At 36.4% G+C, this 18,391-nt stretch overlaps 1 protein-coding gene across 5 annotated transcripts in view; it reads right to left on the reverse strand.

The window, feature by feature from the left end:
* LPP (LIM domain containing preferred translocation partner in lipoma) overlaps positions 1-18,391 on the reverse strand; it is a 173,713-nt gene that overhangs the window by 37,730 nt on the left and 117,592 nt on the right. For all 5 annotated transcript variants that reach the window (XM_072408256.1, XM_072408254.1, XM_072408255.1 and 2 more), the window contains 2 exons: positions 10,081-10,189; positions 4,032-4,201 (listed from right to left, as the gene is read on the reverse strand). In XM_072408256.1, coding sequence (XP_072264357.1) covers positions 4,032-4,201; positions 10,081-10,189 — 279 coding nt within the window. The remainder of the gene's footprint in view (positions 1-4,031; positions 4,202-10,080; positions 10,190-18,391) is intronic.

Raw genomic sequence — 18,391 nt, forward strand, 5'->3', positions numbered from 1 at the left:
GCATTTGTAATGGAACATGGTTTTCAGATTCAAGCATTTTATAAGCTAGGAATAACCTGATTACCATTTATAGTTTACTTTTTATTTTCCTGCATATATTATTTTTTTTTTCCCTACCTATATAATCCATCACATCGATTATCTTCCCTAAAATTATCATGCATACAGGAGGCGACCCTTCTAATTAGGTAGGACGCCTCTAGTATGACCGTGCACGTTCATTTAGGTGCCTGTCAACACCCGCCCCACGTTTGGGCATCGGAATTGCTCCTTTGCCCAGGACCTGCTATATGGGGAGGTCCCTATTCTCCATCTCTGGCAGGTGAGGTATGTAAAATTTATCCAGTCACACCAATGGGAGGATAAGGACATAGATCTGTCCCCGGCAAGCTCCCACATCACTCTGCGCATCTCTATGCGCACACGCATTATAAATAAAACAATGCATCTTGGTCAGGGCTAAAATACTGGCAAAGTTTCTAACTCTTTCAAAACTGCGCATGCGCGGGAGGAAAGCGCACGTGCAGCAACAATCATGTCAATTAGATTTACCTCTTTATAAGAGCAGCCCGCCCGCAGCACACATCTGCTCATCTGCTGGCTGCGGACGCTGTTTTTTTTTTTTTTTTCCCAAACACTACTAACACCCTAAGTAAGCAATTATTTTATTTTATTTTTTAGCATACCAACACTAGACACCTATTCGATTTTTTTCACTAGAGGGCTCCGTTATCTTTGACAGTTCCCTCCTTCAATTACATTTCTTTTCCACCCAATCGGTCATCTCTATCCCACACCTACTACCTGGGTTCCCAAAACGTGAGTATGCATTATATATTACACTCAATTCACTATTCCTGTTTCTTGAAGCATAGAGTAAACATTTTTTTTCCTTTTTAGAATGTTATTCTTTACCAACCAAATCCACTGCAATCCTTTTACACTACCTGGATAGAACTCATTTTAAAATAACATCCATACAGTTGGATTCTCTGTCTATTGATGTAAGTGTAAGTATAAAAAATATATATTACCCCAGTATATTAAGGTTAATATACTAATGATGATTTTTTTAATATCTTTTCCAGAAAAAGTCCAATTAATCTGGGACAGCTCATTGCCCTTCACTCCCTGGAGGAGTTCCCAGTTTCTCTCCCTCTCCCTCCTGTGCTTGCCCCCTCCCCCCCTTAAGCGGATGTAAGTTTTATTTCTTTTATCTCAAACTAATCACATCAAACCCTTAATACTTTCAAGTACTAACATCCTTCTTCCACTAGATATCATCTACTACAATACGCACCTAACACCTACAACATCTAAGAATTCATTTTTTTTATTTTTTTTGGCATTGGTACTACTCTCGGACCACAGGAAACCTAATTGTAAGTAACTACACATTGAACCATACCATTGGGCAAAACTATCCAGTTTATATTTGTCTCCCTAAGGAGTTTTAAACCATTTTCCACCCTTGATTGTATAATATGTATGAATGACCATTATAATAATAATGTTTTCATATAAATACACAACCTTCTACAAATATCCACCATAACCATTAGCTGGAATTGAAACTGCAGAACAAGACCATTGTTTTCGTTTTTGATAATCACTGTTTTATTATAAAACATATAGGTTACTGATTATTTTTCCTTTGATACTTTAGTTCTGTTATCCAAGTCTCTGCACTCCCCTGAGGAAGCCAAAACAGGCTAAAGTAAAAAGTAAATTTGTATATGATTATGCCAAAAAGCCTCTCTTCTCTCTTCATTTGATTTTTTGCAGCAAAGAGCTATATTTGTTGAAATATTTCATTTGTATAATTCCTTTTAACATGCAGACAAAATTCCCTTTCAATACAATTTCCTAATAGGTCAAACTATGTTAAAATGTCTAACACCATGATAAAAGTAACCATTATTATTGGCTATGAAGCTTTAGTCAATAAAAATTCCCCGCAAAGTACAATTGTACGGCTTGATGTCTATAACTTAACTGCTTCTAGAACAAACAAAACTTTGGTTATGTAGGATCTCACAGGGGATATGTTTCCATACAAGGTAAGGATGACATGTCTTTATATAGGCCTATCCAGTGTTTATGAGCAGTTATCTGTAAATACATTTTTGGGAGCTGGTTACTAATCGCCTCCTCCAATGTAAAAAAATGTGAAAGGTAAAGAGTGATAAGTACTTTAGTAAATTACTACACAGAACTATGTATGGACACTTTCCAATAACCTATTCCAAGAAGCTTTTAATAAACATGCCCCGTATAATAAAAAAAAAAGCAAAGTAAATTTTTTTTAACAATTGTACTGTGGCTTGCTTTCTCAAACTGCTGAGACGAATCAGTTGTATAAGATATAGATTAAAGAAAAAAAAAACTTTCTTGCAGTCAAACAGAGCATCATTTTAACCTTGTACTCATCTTTTCATAATGCTGTCTTTGGAAACTCGACAACTGGCTTCAATCTACACTATTATCAGAAGTGGACTGAACTTGTATCATTCCAAATTTTTATGTGCCAGGTACTTGGAAATCTAAATGTGCTAAAAGTAATTAAAAAGGACACTAAATAAAAAGTAAAAATGAAGGTCATTTGGTTTACTTTATTATTCCTATTATTGAGTATGTTGCACAACCTTCCTATTTTCACCAGGAAAGAAAAAATTAAAGAATAGCAATGTGCTAGTTACTGACATTTTTAAATTACAACCTACTGTATTATTATTGCCATTTATTATAATAAAATAAACACACACACACTTCATACTCCCCTTAAAGTAAAAGTTGTCCCTGTCTGTGATGAGTAGTGGAAATCTCTTCACTAACCACTGTCACAGACTCATTGGTGTGTCTGCATTTGCATGACAGCAGCGAGTAGATTGAATTAATTTTTTACTGCTTTTTAACCACTGTGGTTACAAAATGGTAAAAGCTTCACTGGCAGTGGTTGGAAGCTGGTGATGATGTGGGGTGGGAGAAAGGAAGAGAGGAGCTTCTTGTACAAAGTTAGAAAAGCCACCGACACTCCCAGAAGAGTGTCAAGGATTAAAGAAACTGTAGTTTACTTACAAAATACATCAGTAATAAGCAAGTCACAGGCAGAAATAGTAAGTAATAATATTGTATGTGTGCAAAGTGTTAAATAGTCACAAGGTCACAATAGTATGAACAAATATGAAGAACTACAGAAAGCAATAGACAAATGAGGCCAAGTTTCAATGCACAGAGAAGGAAGTCGTTAGAATTTAGTAAAGAAACTAATGGTGATTTTTAACCATGGCCAGCACCTTAAATTATATAATAGAAATTAAATAATCCCCAATTTTTATTTTGATGAAAATTTTATCTAACAATGACAAAAAGACATTGAGACATTTCCACATATAGATTTCCAATTCAGGGGAGGAGGTCAGGGATAAAAAATGCCATGGAACGTTCACAATGAGTATGCTTGTTGGGTAATATATATTCCAATATTTTCAATGTGAAGCATCCATCCAGCACATTAATAGTCAAATAATCTACATGTCCCTTCATTGAAATATATTCCTGGGGTTTACTTTTAAATGCTGATTTAACATGGGCACTGAAGTAACATGGGCAAAAAGTAATATATTAATAAATTGTTTCCTTACAACAAACAGCACACCAAGCCTGCTGTTTGCAGTGGCCAAGAATATACTTGGTCTAATGAAATGGCTATGTAAGAAGCCTAAAATAATGTAGAGCTGTCACAGTGGAGGAGCACTGAAGGTCATCCAAAGCAAGCAGAAAATGGATAACATCAAGAGTAAACTGGCTTTGCAATAAATTCACTTCTGACAATGTGGGAAAGTGAAAAAAAATACTATTTGTTCCTTAGACAGCAACACAACTCTCGGCTCTCCTGCGAAGACATGTCCAACATTCCTCCAGACACAACAGAACATAATTTACTGAAATTCTGATTTGTGGGTGCTTTCTGTTGAAGAGTTATGTAGAGATTAGCAGCCAGAGAATGAGGCAGTTATAGATGTACTTACAATGTAGCAAGGCTCGCAAAATGCCTTCTTCTCCACAGCATAAAATGGATGCCCACGCAGTTTGCTGTTGCATGTCATACAGGTAAAACATTCCACATGAAACACTTGGTCCATGGCAGTACATCCAGTACCCTCCCCTACAACATTGTCTCCACATCGAGCACAGCGACCTGATAAAAACAAAAATGATAAAAAGTAAATAACAAATGCAGTTCACAGTACATGCTTAATTTTAACCATAAAAAATTGACAAGCTAAAATGTGCACACATCTATGTTTTTTACCATTACTCCCATCTTCAAAAAAGCTAATTTAGGAAGTATACATTTACCCAATTGAGCGTAAAACAACACTGGCACACTGCTTTACTTTACTGCAATACCTTAATTGGTTGTGAATGCACATGGTAAAAGGTAATAAATGATACCGACAAGGTTTGGCTGACATTTAGACTTAGTCTACATGGACTGTTTCCCCCAGCATTAAAATGGCCATGTTTGAAATTCCCATTCCTCCCAAAGGGCCAGACCACACCACAACATTTTTCCTAATAGGCTGTAAAGAAAATGCATCCTGCAAAAGCTCTCAATAATGCACCAAACCTCCCTATTGACACGAATGGGCGTTTTGGGGCATTTGGGAGGTGTTTTACCCTATTCCAACAGTTCGTTGCCACACATCTCGGCTTAAAAACTTATATGGGCTTTTATAAGTGTTTGAAATTAAACTCAGTGTAGATTTAGCCTAACAAAAATATAAAGTTTTCACATAATTTTACATTACCAAAACTATAAATTTTAAAGTAAATAGAACTATGAAGGTATTTCCTCTCTCTGACAATTGTCTAGACACTAGGACAAATAGAGGTAATAAATCCCCCTATGGAATTAGAGGAACGAGGGAAGGAATAAAGGGAATGAGGGAGTAAACCTCCCTACTGGGGACATAAAGAGTATTAAAAAAATTTACAAGATATCTAACCTGCTGGAGATTGACTTTCAAACGTAATTACAATCAGAGATTATGACATAAATCACGTGTTTTAATTACTCATATTGAACTTTTTAATGTTATGTAGATACACAAAAGCAAAAGACTCAAAGAACCAAATGTCCGTCTCAAAGATTAGATTTACGTTAAACCCTTGGCATGAGACAAATTGAACTTGTGTGTACAATGCTTGCGTCAATAATGTTGTAACTGAGCTCTGAAAACTGGGCTCTTTGTTAGGGGCTCCTATTCAATCAAATTATTGTTATTTAATCATGTTAATCCATAACCAAATAACTGAACAGTCCCATGGAAAATGCTAATGCTTAGGCAACAACTAAAGTTCCTAAATACATCAAATGACTCCACCAAATAGTAAATTGAATGAAGTGAACCTAAGCACAAATTAAAATTCGGTATGTTAAAGGTAAAAACTAAAAATGTTACTTGTATCCAAGCAGTACCCTAAATGATTTACCTTTTCCCAAATATCAGTGCTCTTTGGATAACTGTGCACAAAGCCTCATAACTGTATCTCTAAAATGTGAGATCATCTAAATTCCTGTGCCTGTGTAATGAGATCATACACATAGACTAATATATTATGGGAGAACCTGGGTCAACCAGCAAACATGGAATAGATTTCTTAAAATCATATGCTAATTTTGGGCAAATGCTTTCAATTCTGGACTAGGTCCTAGGTCCAGATTTGCTTGATCACACAGGTTCTTCCATATTAGTCTCTCTTCTTCAGTGTTGGAGAGCTTTGATAAATCAGGTCCGTAATTGGAGAAGGTAATGTGAAAAGTAAAAATATACAGCTCAAATCCAGAAAATTGAATATATACTCATAAAGACAGTATGTTAAACTGGAAATCCAGTAAAGTTACCTAAGTGTATAATATTTCCTTTCTGTTAGTAATACTGTTTGGCTCCTAAAAGTAATATGGCAGGTTTACCTTGAAATGTTAGGCTACGTACACATGTTCAATGGTTCTCGTCTGATATTAGTCTCAGGGCCGATATTGGACGTGAATCATGCATGTGTACAGTGCTCGTAATGAAAGTGAAGGAGAGAGAGTGCAGTGAGGTGCCGCTTCGTCGTTCTCCCCCTTCTTCTCTCCATGCTCATTCATGCATCGTGCAGTCGTTGAAAAGGATCGTGAAAGATCCTTTCCAACGACAATTATTGCGTGTGTGTGCTTAGCCTTACGATTCATTTTATCAGTTTTATCCTGCAGTGGGTGTCAGTACTGGCCTGCTTCTGTGTTGTACCCAAAACCAAGACACAAAATATAACAAGATTTCAGGTATAGATGTTTTTATTGATTTTCTCAACTCTGTCCCTTCATATTTAGCAGACAATGAAGGAACTTAAAATGATTTTTTGGCTGTTGTTAAAAGCAAGAAGAGAATTTGCTCGAAAGAAGTATAGAAAAAGTATTCAAATGGAGTCATTGTAATTATTTTCTTTGCAATTAGTTTATTTTTTAAGTGGTTCCTCTAGAATTTTACAGAGAAAATAGGATTCTGCAATATCAAAAGACTTGTCTAACAAGTCACACTGAAAATATTCTTGCTCTTTACCTTAGAATGAGGCCGAGGTTAAAAAGGTAACACTCAGGGACAATGACCTCATTTAACCCAAGAGACTTACATTTAATTAGCAGTAAACATTTTCTCCTTGACTTCCCATAAAGCCTGGGAGCCTGCTAGCACGTTTAATTAAATCCCCCTATTCAAAGCCTATCTACGCCAATAGAACTTTTAATATGCTAAGATCCGGCTTTCCATATTCTGACTAATATAGTTATTAGCTGACAGCTATGTGGATGCAGCAATTACCATGCTACATGCACCCAGGGCTGGGAATATTTCATGCAAATCACAGGCACTGCCGCTGCCGATTTGCCCTTTTCCAATTACTTGATCAATGGGCCATAATAACAGTGGATAAGCTGTCGGCTCCATACTAAATGAAATGGATGAATAGAAGATAAGAACGCAAAGACGATAAATTGGCAAAGACACAGACAGTGTTAAGAAGAAAATAAAAAGGTTTGATACATAAAGCTGGAGGAAATGATTAGCATTACAAGTGATAGAACAATTTGCTTTAATGACAGAAATGACTTAAGTTCACAATGACGCTTTAGGGGGTTTAACATTACTTTTCTAGATCCACTGCATTTATGGTAACTAAAGAAAACAGAAACTGATCTGAAATCGAAAAATGGTGACATTCTTGGAATAATAAACATATTTTCAAACTGACCTGTATCATGGGACAGCGGTTGCAATATCCCAGAAACAATGGTGGGGTACATTACTTAATAGAATAAGCAGTGCTGTCATGGCGTGCAGACAGTGATAAGGTGCACTAGCATTGAATTCTGGTTTGGACAACAGAAAATTTACTTCTAGCCTGAACTCTCAGGATATCAGTTTTTTTATCCATAAGGGCTGTTTTTTTTTGTTTTTTGTTTTGTTTTACTTCCATCCAAATTTTGTAATTTAATGTCACATATTTATCAAAATCTGTATCAAGATCAAACTCTACTATAGAGCAGGGCTCCAATTACACCCACAAATAACAAAAACTCTTGATATATAGTCAGCAGGACACTAAATACCATTCACATGTAAACTGTTAAGGGGAAATTCTGGGAATTTCACTAGAACGGCTGTTCAAACACAAATATATTTATCTTATTAATGGTCTAATCACTACTTAATTTTTTCACATTTCTATTAATAGTTATATAACTCTTTATCCTAGCCACATTTGACTTTAGGAATTAAGTAAATATTTTTATCATACAGCATGTTACTGTGGAGTCATCATATTTATTAGTAGTAATTTCATTAAAGCCTATCTAGGCCTAGAAAGAAATTAATTTAAATATATAATTGTCAAACAGTTCCCACATGTGGACGCTGCATTTGTTTTTCTTTTATTTTTAGACCAAGAACATGTTCAGCACATACAGAAAATTGCTATTGTGTTATTTTAATTTATTGTAAGTTAACCTGAAAGCAAAACTTTGCAAAGCTATTAAACCCATCCAACTCCCATATAATGGAGATAAAGAAAGAAACAACCTGACTAACCTGACTAAGTGCCTGACTCCTGTCCACTGCCAAAATGGCCTTTGATGGACATGTGAGCATCAGAACTGGACCATGGAGCAATGGAAAAAGGTGGTCTGGTCTGAAAAAAAACCTTAGGCTATGTGGATGGCGTGTGAATGTAGTGTAGTTTTTAGTGTAGTTAAACCAAAAAAGAAATGACAGTAGGATGCACTACAGGAAAAAGCAGGCAAACCGAGGCACACAGGACACCTTCAGATATCAAGTGGAGACTTGGATGCCTCAACAGGTTAGAGTTGTTTTGGTGGTACAAGGGTGACACAATATAAAGCAGGGGGTTTTAATGCTTTGGTGTGTATATATATATATATATACTTACAAATATCCTTCAAAGAGAAAAAATGGCTGCAAAGTTTAGCACTTCCGTAAGTGTTTATTTACCCTACAACCCCTATAAAGCATGGAACTTTACTTGCTAGACTTTAAGGCAGTTCTAACTACCCAATACCCTTCTGTGAACTAACAACACCTTTATTAACTACCAAGGCATTCTCACTGGTCCTAGGATGGCAGGTAAGGGTGGTATGGGGCATTAGGTCAGGCACCTAGTTACAAAGTTCCATATGGGAACACTATAAAGTCTTTCTTTTTTTGCATGCATGCACATTCAGGCATGTCAGGAGGTCATGTTTTTGAAATGTTTAAAATGGCTGAAAGATTAGCTTAAAGGAAGGAATACAATATTAAACTGTACAATAAAAAACAGCCAATAAAATATTTTGAACAGACATGGAAATTTTCTACCTGCTTGGATGAAAAAGCTTTCTTCTCCAAAGGCTTGACATCATCTGCTCGGTTTGAAATTATTACTTTCTAAGCACATTTAGCAATCCCTGAACATAAAATAAATGCTTGAAAATGCTGACCTACTTAATCTACAGCAATTCTATGACTTTAGGGACATCAATGTTTCAGAAGTCCTGCAGATCACACGCATGATCTGACACACATTTCTGTAAATCAGTACTGATTTACTGATCTAATGTAAATCTGTACTCAAAACAAAAGTGCTTTTTCCACATTTAAAAAATAAAAAGAACAAGTTGACATTTTCTGTAAATGAAGTAGGTGTGTGTTGTTGTGTGTGGGTAAGGGGGGTAGCATTACTGCATGCATATAACAAATTTTATTATTAGGATAACTTCTACAATGGAAATAGATTCTAATCTACTTAGGAATGCAATTAGTAAAACCACCACAGTAAATTCTAAAAGACTAAATAACTACCAAAATTAGAAAAAGAACCAGACACTATTGAGTTTATCTAAAATATGAATGTGGTCCTAAAAACTCTGTCATTTTAAAATTGATCAAATTGCTGCTGCACCTACTTGTGGTAGGTTACTGCACCCTCTACTTTTTCCCAAATGTTGGGCTGTTCTAACCAGGCAAAGTCATAGATTCCAACCGTCGCAGTTTCGCCAAGACAATACCAGTTTGCAGGGGCCCTCACAATCTCCTGACACCCATTTTTTGCTGGTGAATGCACATACAGTACAAGTTAATATCTGCCTCATCATGCCCAGCCAGAGATATTACCGATCCCCTACATTACACTGATTGGGTAAGTGGAACAATAGCAGATGTCATCCTCTCCAGCTCAGCAAGCTGAAAATGTGATATGTATCCCGGGCTAATTCCCAGAAATGAGTGGGACTCTTCTGGCACATTATTCACCATCCGACTGTAGGCTGCTAGTCATTTCCTTAGTAAAAGCTGAGCAAGACTTGGAAAATAACCTGCTGATTGTTGCCTAATGGGAGGCACTTACTTTGGTAGACAACCTGACTGCCATCTTTGCTGAGCATTCTTTCTTACAATATAATAACAAGGCTTTTCAGTTCTGTTTCAAGTAAAAATATTGGCAAAATGTCCCTATTGTGTTATTCAAAATCAAGTGTGTGCTTACCAAAATACTCTTCAGAAGGAGGATTTTCCATATCATATAGCATCTTCTTAGTGAGTCTATCCAGTTCATCCTCAGGTCGAAGGGCAGGAGCACCTGTAGAGTAGGCTGCCTAGAAATTAACATAAATAGATGGTAAATCAATGACACAATCCATAGGCAACCATTCACAGTCATGGCATTTAAAATGGGTCAACATGATCCTTACTTTCTTTTTTAAGCCTATATGCAGTTAAGTCTCCAAAATCCCATATACAGGTCAATACTGATAGAAGTGCCCAACTCTGACATCATAATTCTTGCTTTTTACAAAACACGTTGGGCAATATGTAGACACATACAGTATTTTAAGAATCAATTTTAAATTCTCTTCACAATGAGCAAACAGCTCTGTAGACCAGAAGTAGTCATCAGGAATATTTTGCTCACATATATGACCTATTATGCTGAAGGAAACTAAACAGTCAGAGACTGAAAAACTTCTTACCAAGCGGCTATCTTTTTCATGTACAAAGTAATGGCAATCAATCACAAAACTGAATGTATAACCTGAAATGTTGTTTTTTATTATTATTTAATAAATTATCATCTTAATATGCATTCTAACATTGTTTTTAGGTTTGCCAGCTTTAAGATAAAGGTAAAAATGTATATTTACACCTTAATTAAATTTAAAGTTAAAATCATGGCTACAGAATAAACGTATGTCAGCAGACATATCTATCTCACCCCCTTCTCTCTGCTACACGCAAATCATTTTTTTGTTACTGTAAATTTGTCCTATCAAATCAGGCAACATGATCTATCTGTTCTGCTTCCAATTTGTTCTACCATATGCAACACTTGGAGGAAATCTGCAGCTCAAAATATTAAACAGGAGTGATACAGAAAGATACTTTGTTGTCTCTATGGTCAGCGATAGAGATTCTGATGTCCCTGGAAAGATCCACCTCTTGTGTGCTAAGATGGTACCAAAGAGGCCAAAACTGACACCATTTATTACGGCATCACCACTATAGGAATCATAATGCAGATTAGGGCTAGGATCCAGTATTCAATATTGCAAATATTGTGCAGAGAAATAATCTAAATAGGTAAGGAGCGCACTGATGTTAGAAATTTAACTTTTACATTGATTGTCTTTTAAATACAAGCACCAAGCATGTACTGGTCCACTACAAGAGCATACAAGTGGATCTTGTTTAGTTCCCTGTTCTCATAATTAGAACACTGGGACCATAATACAGAACACAAGCTCATAAATTCTATAAATGTATGGTCAGATAAATACACATAAACAAACAAATAAACTAATCCTGCAAAGAAAACTGGTTAGGGATTAACATTTTCTTTTGACCCTATAGGCTTTGAACGTATAAGGTATTTTTTTTTTTTTTTTAATAAATTGTACATTATATAGCTCTGGCATATTACACAGTGCTGTACATTTAACAGGAGTTACAAATGACAGATAAAAACAATGGCACAGGAGGGGAGGATCCTGCCCGAAAGAGCTTACAACCTTTATTTGGCTAATTCAAACAATCTTACAGGTAATTTGCATAGAACATAAGCCTTGCTTTCATTCCTCAACTAGTATTTATGGCAGATAGTAAAGAATACTTGCTTTCTTTGTAATTAGATTCACAGAAAACATAGTAAGCGAGGCAAAAAGAACACAATGTTCAGAGCTGCCAGTCATAGTTAAATAATTAGTCACTTTTATGTGAAACTACTCATGATGCTTTATAAAAGGAAGAACCACTTCTGTTATACAAGCAGAAGAATTTATTCACTAAAAGGAGTGTAGAGGGTAGGACAGGAGACAGTTTGTGCAGGAGAGGAGTGTGAAGGAAGACAGAGGGCATTGTACAAAGCAAAGGGCTCAGAGGGGCAGCATGTGCAGGAGAGACTGAAGAGGTGCAGGGGGGCTAAAGGTGGTCTGTGCAGAGGAGGAGGGCTGGGAGGTATCAAATATTGTATTAACACAGCAGAATATTGCAGTGGGTATGAAAGCAGGCAGCATCTGCAGAAGTGTGTGAAGTGTATAATGGCTGGTGGTATGAGCAGGGAGGTAGTGCAGAAAGTAAAATGGTGGGCAGTATATGTAAAGGATGTGACAAAAGGCTAAATGTGCTAGAAAAATTGTTGGAAGGTATAGCTGTGGAGAGTATTGGCTAAAGGTGAGTCTGGAAGGTATAGTGGCAGGCAGTATATAGTGGAGTGGAGATAAAGAGAATGAGGGCAAGCAATTCCCTCAAGAAAGGCATGCAGAGTGCATGTGCAAGTCATGGTTGAGAAGGAATAGAATGTGTGGGAGTACGGCTTAGCATAGCAAACATTTCTATTATTTGTAAAGTTTTTTTTTTTTTTTTTTTTTTTTTTTTTTTTTTTTTTTACTGGGGTGAAGAGTGGCCCCTTATCTCACAGATGAGACAGTTTAGTTACGGATTTTCTTTTTTGCTGGAAAGCTTGAACATGCATGGGGGATCCCCTTTCTATTGTTTAACCACCTGGGCATTTCACTGATGTCTAGATTTCTGTACCAAAAGCGGTACACTGTTTTTCATGAAATATTTTTTTTAAATTGTAGACCTGTAACTTACAGAAATATGTCCGAAAAAGGGTCTAGTAGATATCATGAATATAAAAAAAAGTTTGAAACACACAATCATGTAAAAAAAAAAATAAATTTTACTTTTAATAAAATTAAATAAACACAAAAATCAGCTTAAACAAGAATACATAAATAAATCAAAAATACTGAAAATGCAATAATTCAGTATACTGTATAGTAATATATTTTTCTAAAACACCTCCCTAGTGTGGTAAATTTTAAAACAAAGTCCAACGTCACATACCTATAGACAAAACCACATAAATATATTTTGTATTATTTTGTATTGGTTTGAATACAGGACTTTGTATTGAATCCAATAAATACAAAAACAAAAAATTTGCTGCAACCCCCCCTGTTGACGGGCGCATGCACTGACATCATCAGGAATTGCCGAGGGACGCGGACGCCGGGTGTTCTAATTCTTTACGAACTTCCGTACTTCCATGCAAAAAGTGTTACATTTTTTGCATTGAAATTTATTTTAGATTGTGGGCTATAATTCACCGAATTACTCAATAGTTACTTATAATTCACCGAATTACCGCATAACTCACCAAAATATGTCCAAAATTTTATAAATTTAATAATAAAAATTTTTTTTTATAAAACATAAAAAAAAAAAGTGTATAATGTTATGTACCTGTACAGTAGCTTATATAATATATATATACTTTCCTACTTTCTGCTCATTTACAAGAGCGCTCAAAACCCATTTTTTCAAACTTGCCTACCTGTCTTCTTCTGTCAATTGAAACTACCACTACAGACCACCACTACATATCTCCCATCCTATTGTGTGTGAAATTCCCTCACCTACTAGATTGTAAGCTCTTCGGGGCAGATTCCTCTCCTCCTGTATCACTGTCTGTATTAGTCTGTCATTTGCATTCCCTATTTATTGTTGTTGTAATATGTTGGCGCTATATAAATCCTGTTTAATAATAATAATAATAATATATATAACACAATTATATATATATTATATAAATATTTCTTTGTATTGGACTCAATACAGCTTGTTTGTATTGAGTTCAATGCAAAGTTATTTGAATTTCCCGCCGGGAAACCCCGGAGATTGTCACTGCACGCGCCGGATGAAGAAAGAAGATGTCTCCGGAGGAGCTGCGGGGACAAGGTTAGTATTTTTTTTCAGTTGTAATCCGATTGTCATACAATGTTGTATGACAATCGGATTGCAATCTAACGCTTGTTTATACTTTTAGCTACTCCGACCTTGGTTCGGGGTAAACGATTGTAGCAAGTTTACTTACCCCGAACCAGGGTCGGGCTAACCGCCCGGGTGGTTAATGCAGCTGCCGCCTACCGGTGGTCCGTGGCTCTGGCCGGTGCGCCCCCGAGGCCTGCCATGGGAGAATGGTTGGGTTCTGGCATCATGACGTCACTAAAGGGGAAGTTTCATCCCCTTTAAGTGACACCCAGCTCCCCGCACATGCGCCGTCCAGACAAGGTTGGGGGCCAATGGTTTAATTTATTTAATAAAATGCCAAAGAGGAAAGACATCAGGAATGATCTTAGAAACGCAGTTTTTGCTATTCAAATGGGAGAACAGTAGGCTGTAGATGTGTATGTGAAATATAGCATGAAGTCAATGTGCAAAGAACATTTCTAAAACAGGAGGTATGTTTTTTTGAAAACAACATTCCATTGTAATTTGATTTTATTTTTTTTGCACATTTGTTGGGAAAAAGAAGAAAACTATTGCTTGGTCATAGTGTATCACCAACAACTAAAGATAAAACAGTCCATACCGGTACTAGTAAAATGTTACTTCGCCTAAATTATATTATGTTCTTCCCTTCCTATTTCAACTTTGTTTTACTGAGTTTCCGTACGCAAAATAACTGAAAGCAGATAAGGGGAAGGGGGCAGAGTACCTGTTAAAACCTGCATACAGTACATCAGGGGTGCCCACACTATTTTTTAGCTTAGGAGCTAGTTTTAAAATGACCAAGTCAAAATGATCTACCAACAATAGAAACTTGGACTTATTAACACCTGTGTACGGTAGAGATTATTTTGAAAGGCAGGGCTACTACAACTACTCGTGTTGCTTTTGAGATCTACCGGTAGATCGCGATCCACCTGTTGGGCACCCCTGCAGTACATATTAGTTTAACTAGAAAAGGGACCTTTCATGATATTATGAATAGTGGTAGCTCTTAAACAGCCCTGGATTCGATGATCATAGAGACCCTAAAATCTAACCCTAACAATTAGTATAAGCCTTTTACAGTCCTTAATTTATAAAATGAACCTCTATAATCATTAATGATCACAAAATGTATTTTTAATGGAAGCAGTGTAAGTACCTGAATTTAGCCTGATATTAGCCTCTTGCAGTACCTGTATAACAGAGCTGGCCTGTGACAGGAATAAGCAGTACAAGAAGCATGCTAACAGGAAAAGAAGGCAGAGTAATAGAGATAAGCACATCATTATGGTACTTTTTCTTTCACTTTCCAGTCACAAATTTAATTGCTATGGCCATTTTAGTGATTGTATAGCTAATAAGAAAATTATTTAGTTACAATGTAGATATATAGTTACATTTCATTGTTTAGCTCCCTCAATTGGTATGCAAATCAGTGGGTCAGCCCAGATTGTCTAAGGATGAATTTACCAGGCCTGGAAACTGGAAACAGGTAGGGGATGGTGAAACTTGGAAAAAACAGAACACAGACAGAGGAAGAAGAGGGCAGAAAGTGTCTTGACCAAGCAAGCATTCAAAATTAAAGCCCTGTATTTAAAGGCGAGTAACAGGTACTTGTATAAATTGTTTTAATTAGGCTTTGTAATGCTTTGTAAATATAAATGTGTAAATATGCTATAAGTAGGGTAACAGTTAAGGGCTGTTTGTCTATCTGTGTTTGTAAGGTATGTTTTCTTCAGTGCCTGCTGACCTGTTCTTCTTTTGTAGACATTTTTAACTCAGTAAAGATATATATATATTACAACTTAATACTATGTGCTTACCTACACACGCTTTGTAAAGAACACATTATTTCATCAAGCAAGGCACAGTCTGGTGAGGGTCTAGGACAATCTGAGGTCAGACCTAGTCTCTACCGAAGTTTATCAAATAGAGCTCTCGTTAACTTTAATTAATTAGTCACATACAAGAAGAAAACAAATCTTGGATCCTAGTAAAAACGGTTCATAAAGCAAAAACACATAAGAGGTCTGGCAAAGATTTTATCAGCAAAAACAGATTTCAAATGTTTAGTCAAGTGGTGTATGCCTAGAACTTTAGGAACGTTTTCTTCTATAAGAACAGTTGAAGTATTTTTTCCTCATATATGCCACATGAAGTAAGCCACACTTGTTGAAATTTCATCTCTTTGCACCCCCTGAATTTACGATGCCTTGACAGGGACATAAAGTAAGTGACTGTGTGGGTTTTGGCAAGATGATTATGTAAATTGTCCAGCTGCTTGGTGCAGAGAGAGGTGCAGAAACACTGATAATAGCTGCTGAAGTGAGTCATTTAATCTGTGTTTTACTACATCTACAGCGGTGCTAATTTATCGATTCATTCCCATTAAGATTATAAGCTTTTTATGTTTGCAAGAGGCAGGATGATGACTAGTTCTTCCTGAGGACAGGACTCTCCATCTAATATCAAGGATCTAGCGGGGAACCACATTTGGGTAATTATGACATTCAATTTAAGCAAAACCCACTCACCTAATCAGTTGGTTTCCTGCCATAACATTCTGTTTTTGGGCTCCTGATCATCACCAAAAGAAAGTCGTACAAATTCACAAAAAAAAACTTTTCTGAAAAGTTCGTATAGGATAAAAATCAGAACACTTTTCAGAAAACATGTTATTATCTGATGAAAATCTATATTGTAATAATGAATATATATAGAATAGAATAGAAACTACTCACCACCAACCAACTTTACAATAAAAAGACACTTTAAAGCAGAATTATAGTTCCATATTAAAAAATTGCAGGCAGGATTTTTATTGCAGAAGGGACAGGTGATGTCTCTTTCTGCAATAAAGCATATTTACCTGTCTGTTTGCAATCTTCTTCTCCAAGATCACCGAACTGTGTACCTTTGCTGGTGAGCATATCTTTCACTTACCGGTACAAGTAAAGTGAGATTACACTAAATATGTTGTTATACAAAAATGATGCTGCACCTTCTGCCTGCTGTTAGGATTGTTTTCTGAGCACAAACATACATGTTAAAATAATCAAGATATCTAAGGCTGTATACACATTACACCAGAGGTTTTCAAAACACATACAAAAACTAAACTTTACCCAAGTGCCAATGACGCAACAAAAAACCCAGGGTAAGTTACCAGTTTTTCCCTGTTGAGAGAAGAGCATTCTCTTCCAAGCCTATGAATGGCAAACAGATCAACTCTCTTGAATAATAGAAGCCTTTTGGTGCCATCCTTTAGTTATTAGTACAGTATTCAGCCTATTAATAAAATCATGATTTTTCTGTACTAGAGTATTTTATAGCTACTATAAAAAACTACTTTATACCTCCTCTATGTTTTGGCCCAAACAAACAAGCAAGCTTTTTGTAATGGAGACATTGTCAATCATTCAGTGGCTCACTGCATGGTTTGTTAAGAACTTTTTTCAGTTCTGTTTTGTTAACCATTTTTCTAATAAAAATTTTCTAATAATAGACTAGAACTTTAACTATTACTGGGTAGATACCATAATACTCAAAAATATTTTTTTCCTAGTGTAATATTTCCCTATGCTGTTCACTGTTGACCATGTTCACAACTGTGGTGAGGTTGCAGTGTGTTTACTGTTTCCTCACACCAGGAACTGCTGGCCAATAGACAACAAATAAGGGTGGCACTAGTACTGCTCACTGCCAACAGATGTCAATTGTCAAGATGCTGGTTCATTAAAAACCAAAGCTGTGGTGCGAGTATTCAAGTGGTTGGCAAGATGCCAGCTACAGGTAGCTGCTCAGAATTGAGTGGAAGGTCTGAAGCCGCCTTCAATATAAACTAAAAGCTAACTTAACTGTTAAAATGTGGCCACAGAGTCATTTGCCAGATCTGGACAACAATCTATATCTTCACGTCTTTGAAGACTGAGCAGACACGGACAGCAATCAGAGATATGATCAACCAGGTTAGAAAATCCTGTTGCAATGCCTTATTGCTGCGGTGTTCTTTGTTATACTGCTCCAGAAACAGGGACAGATTTCCAACACCTAGGGTGCTACCTGGTGGCAAGGGAATGAAATGAAGCTCCAGAAGCCCAGCAGTGATGAGGAAAGAACTGCACAGGTGTAGTGTGTTAGTGCATGTGTGCCAATGTATCCAAGTGTAAATGTGTATGTAGGGCGCTGAAATGGCCAGAAATGGCCAGAAATTGCCATGCATGTGCATACGTGTCTGCCTGTTCTCTGGTGTCTATGGACAGCTTGAGGCTATAGAACATCTTTCATTTGAAGTGTCAGGGATAACACAACTATATTCCTGGATATAGGCTCAGATTAACTATTGAAATACCGTCTGGAAGATTAAGCTTCCAGAATTAATATCTTGAATTTCAAATAGTAAACTGATAAATTTCTAAACCAGAGCCTGGCATGCTGGTGGTTATATTTAAGTCTAATGTGTTCTGCTGCAGACCATGGTGCAAAATATAGGATGTGCTGGTAGCCTTGGTAATACTTAGGAC

The sequence above is a fragment of the Pyxicephalus adspersus genome, chromosome 4 (genome assembly GCF_032062135.1).
Source record: "Pyxicephalus adspersus chromosome 4, UCB_Pads_2.0, whole genome shotgun sequence".
Lineage (NCBI taxonomy): Eukaryota > Metazoa > Chordata > Amphibia > Anura > Pyxicephalidae > Pyxicephalus > Pyxicephalus adspersus.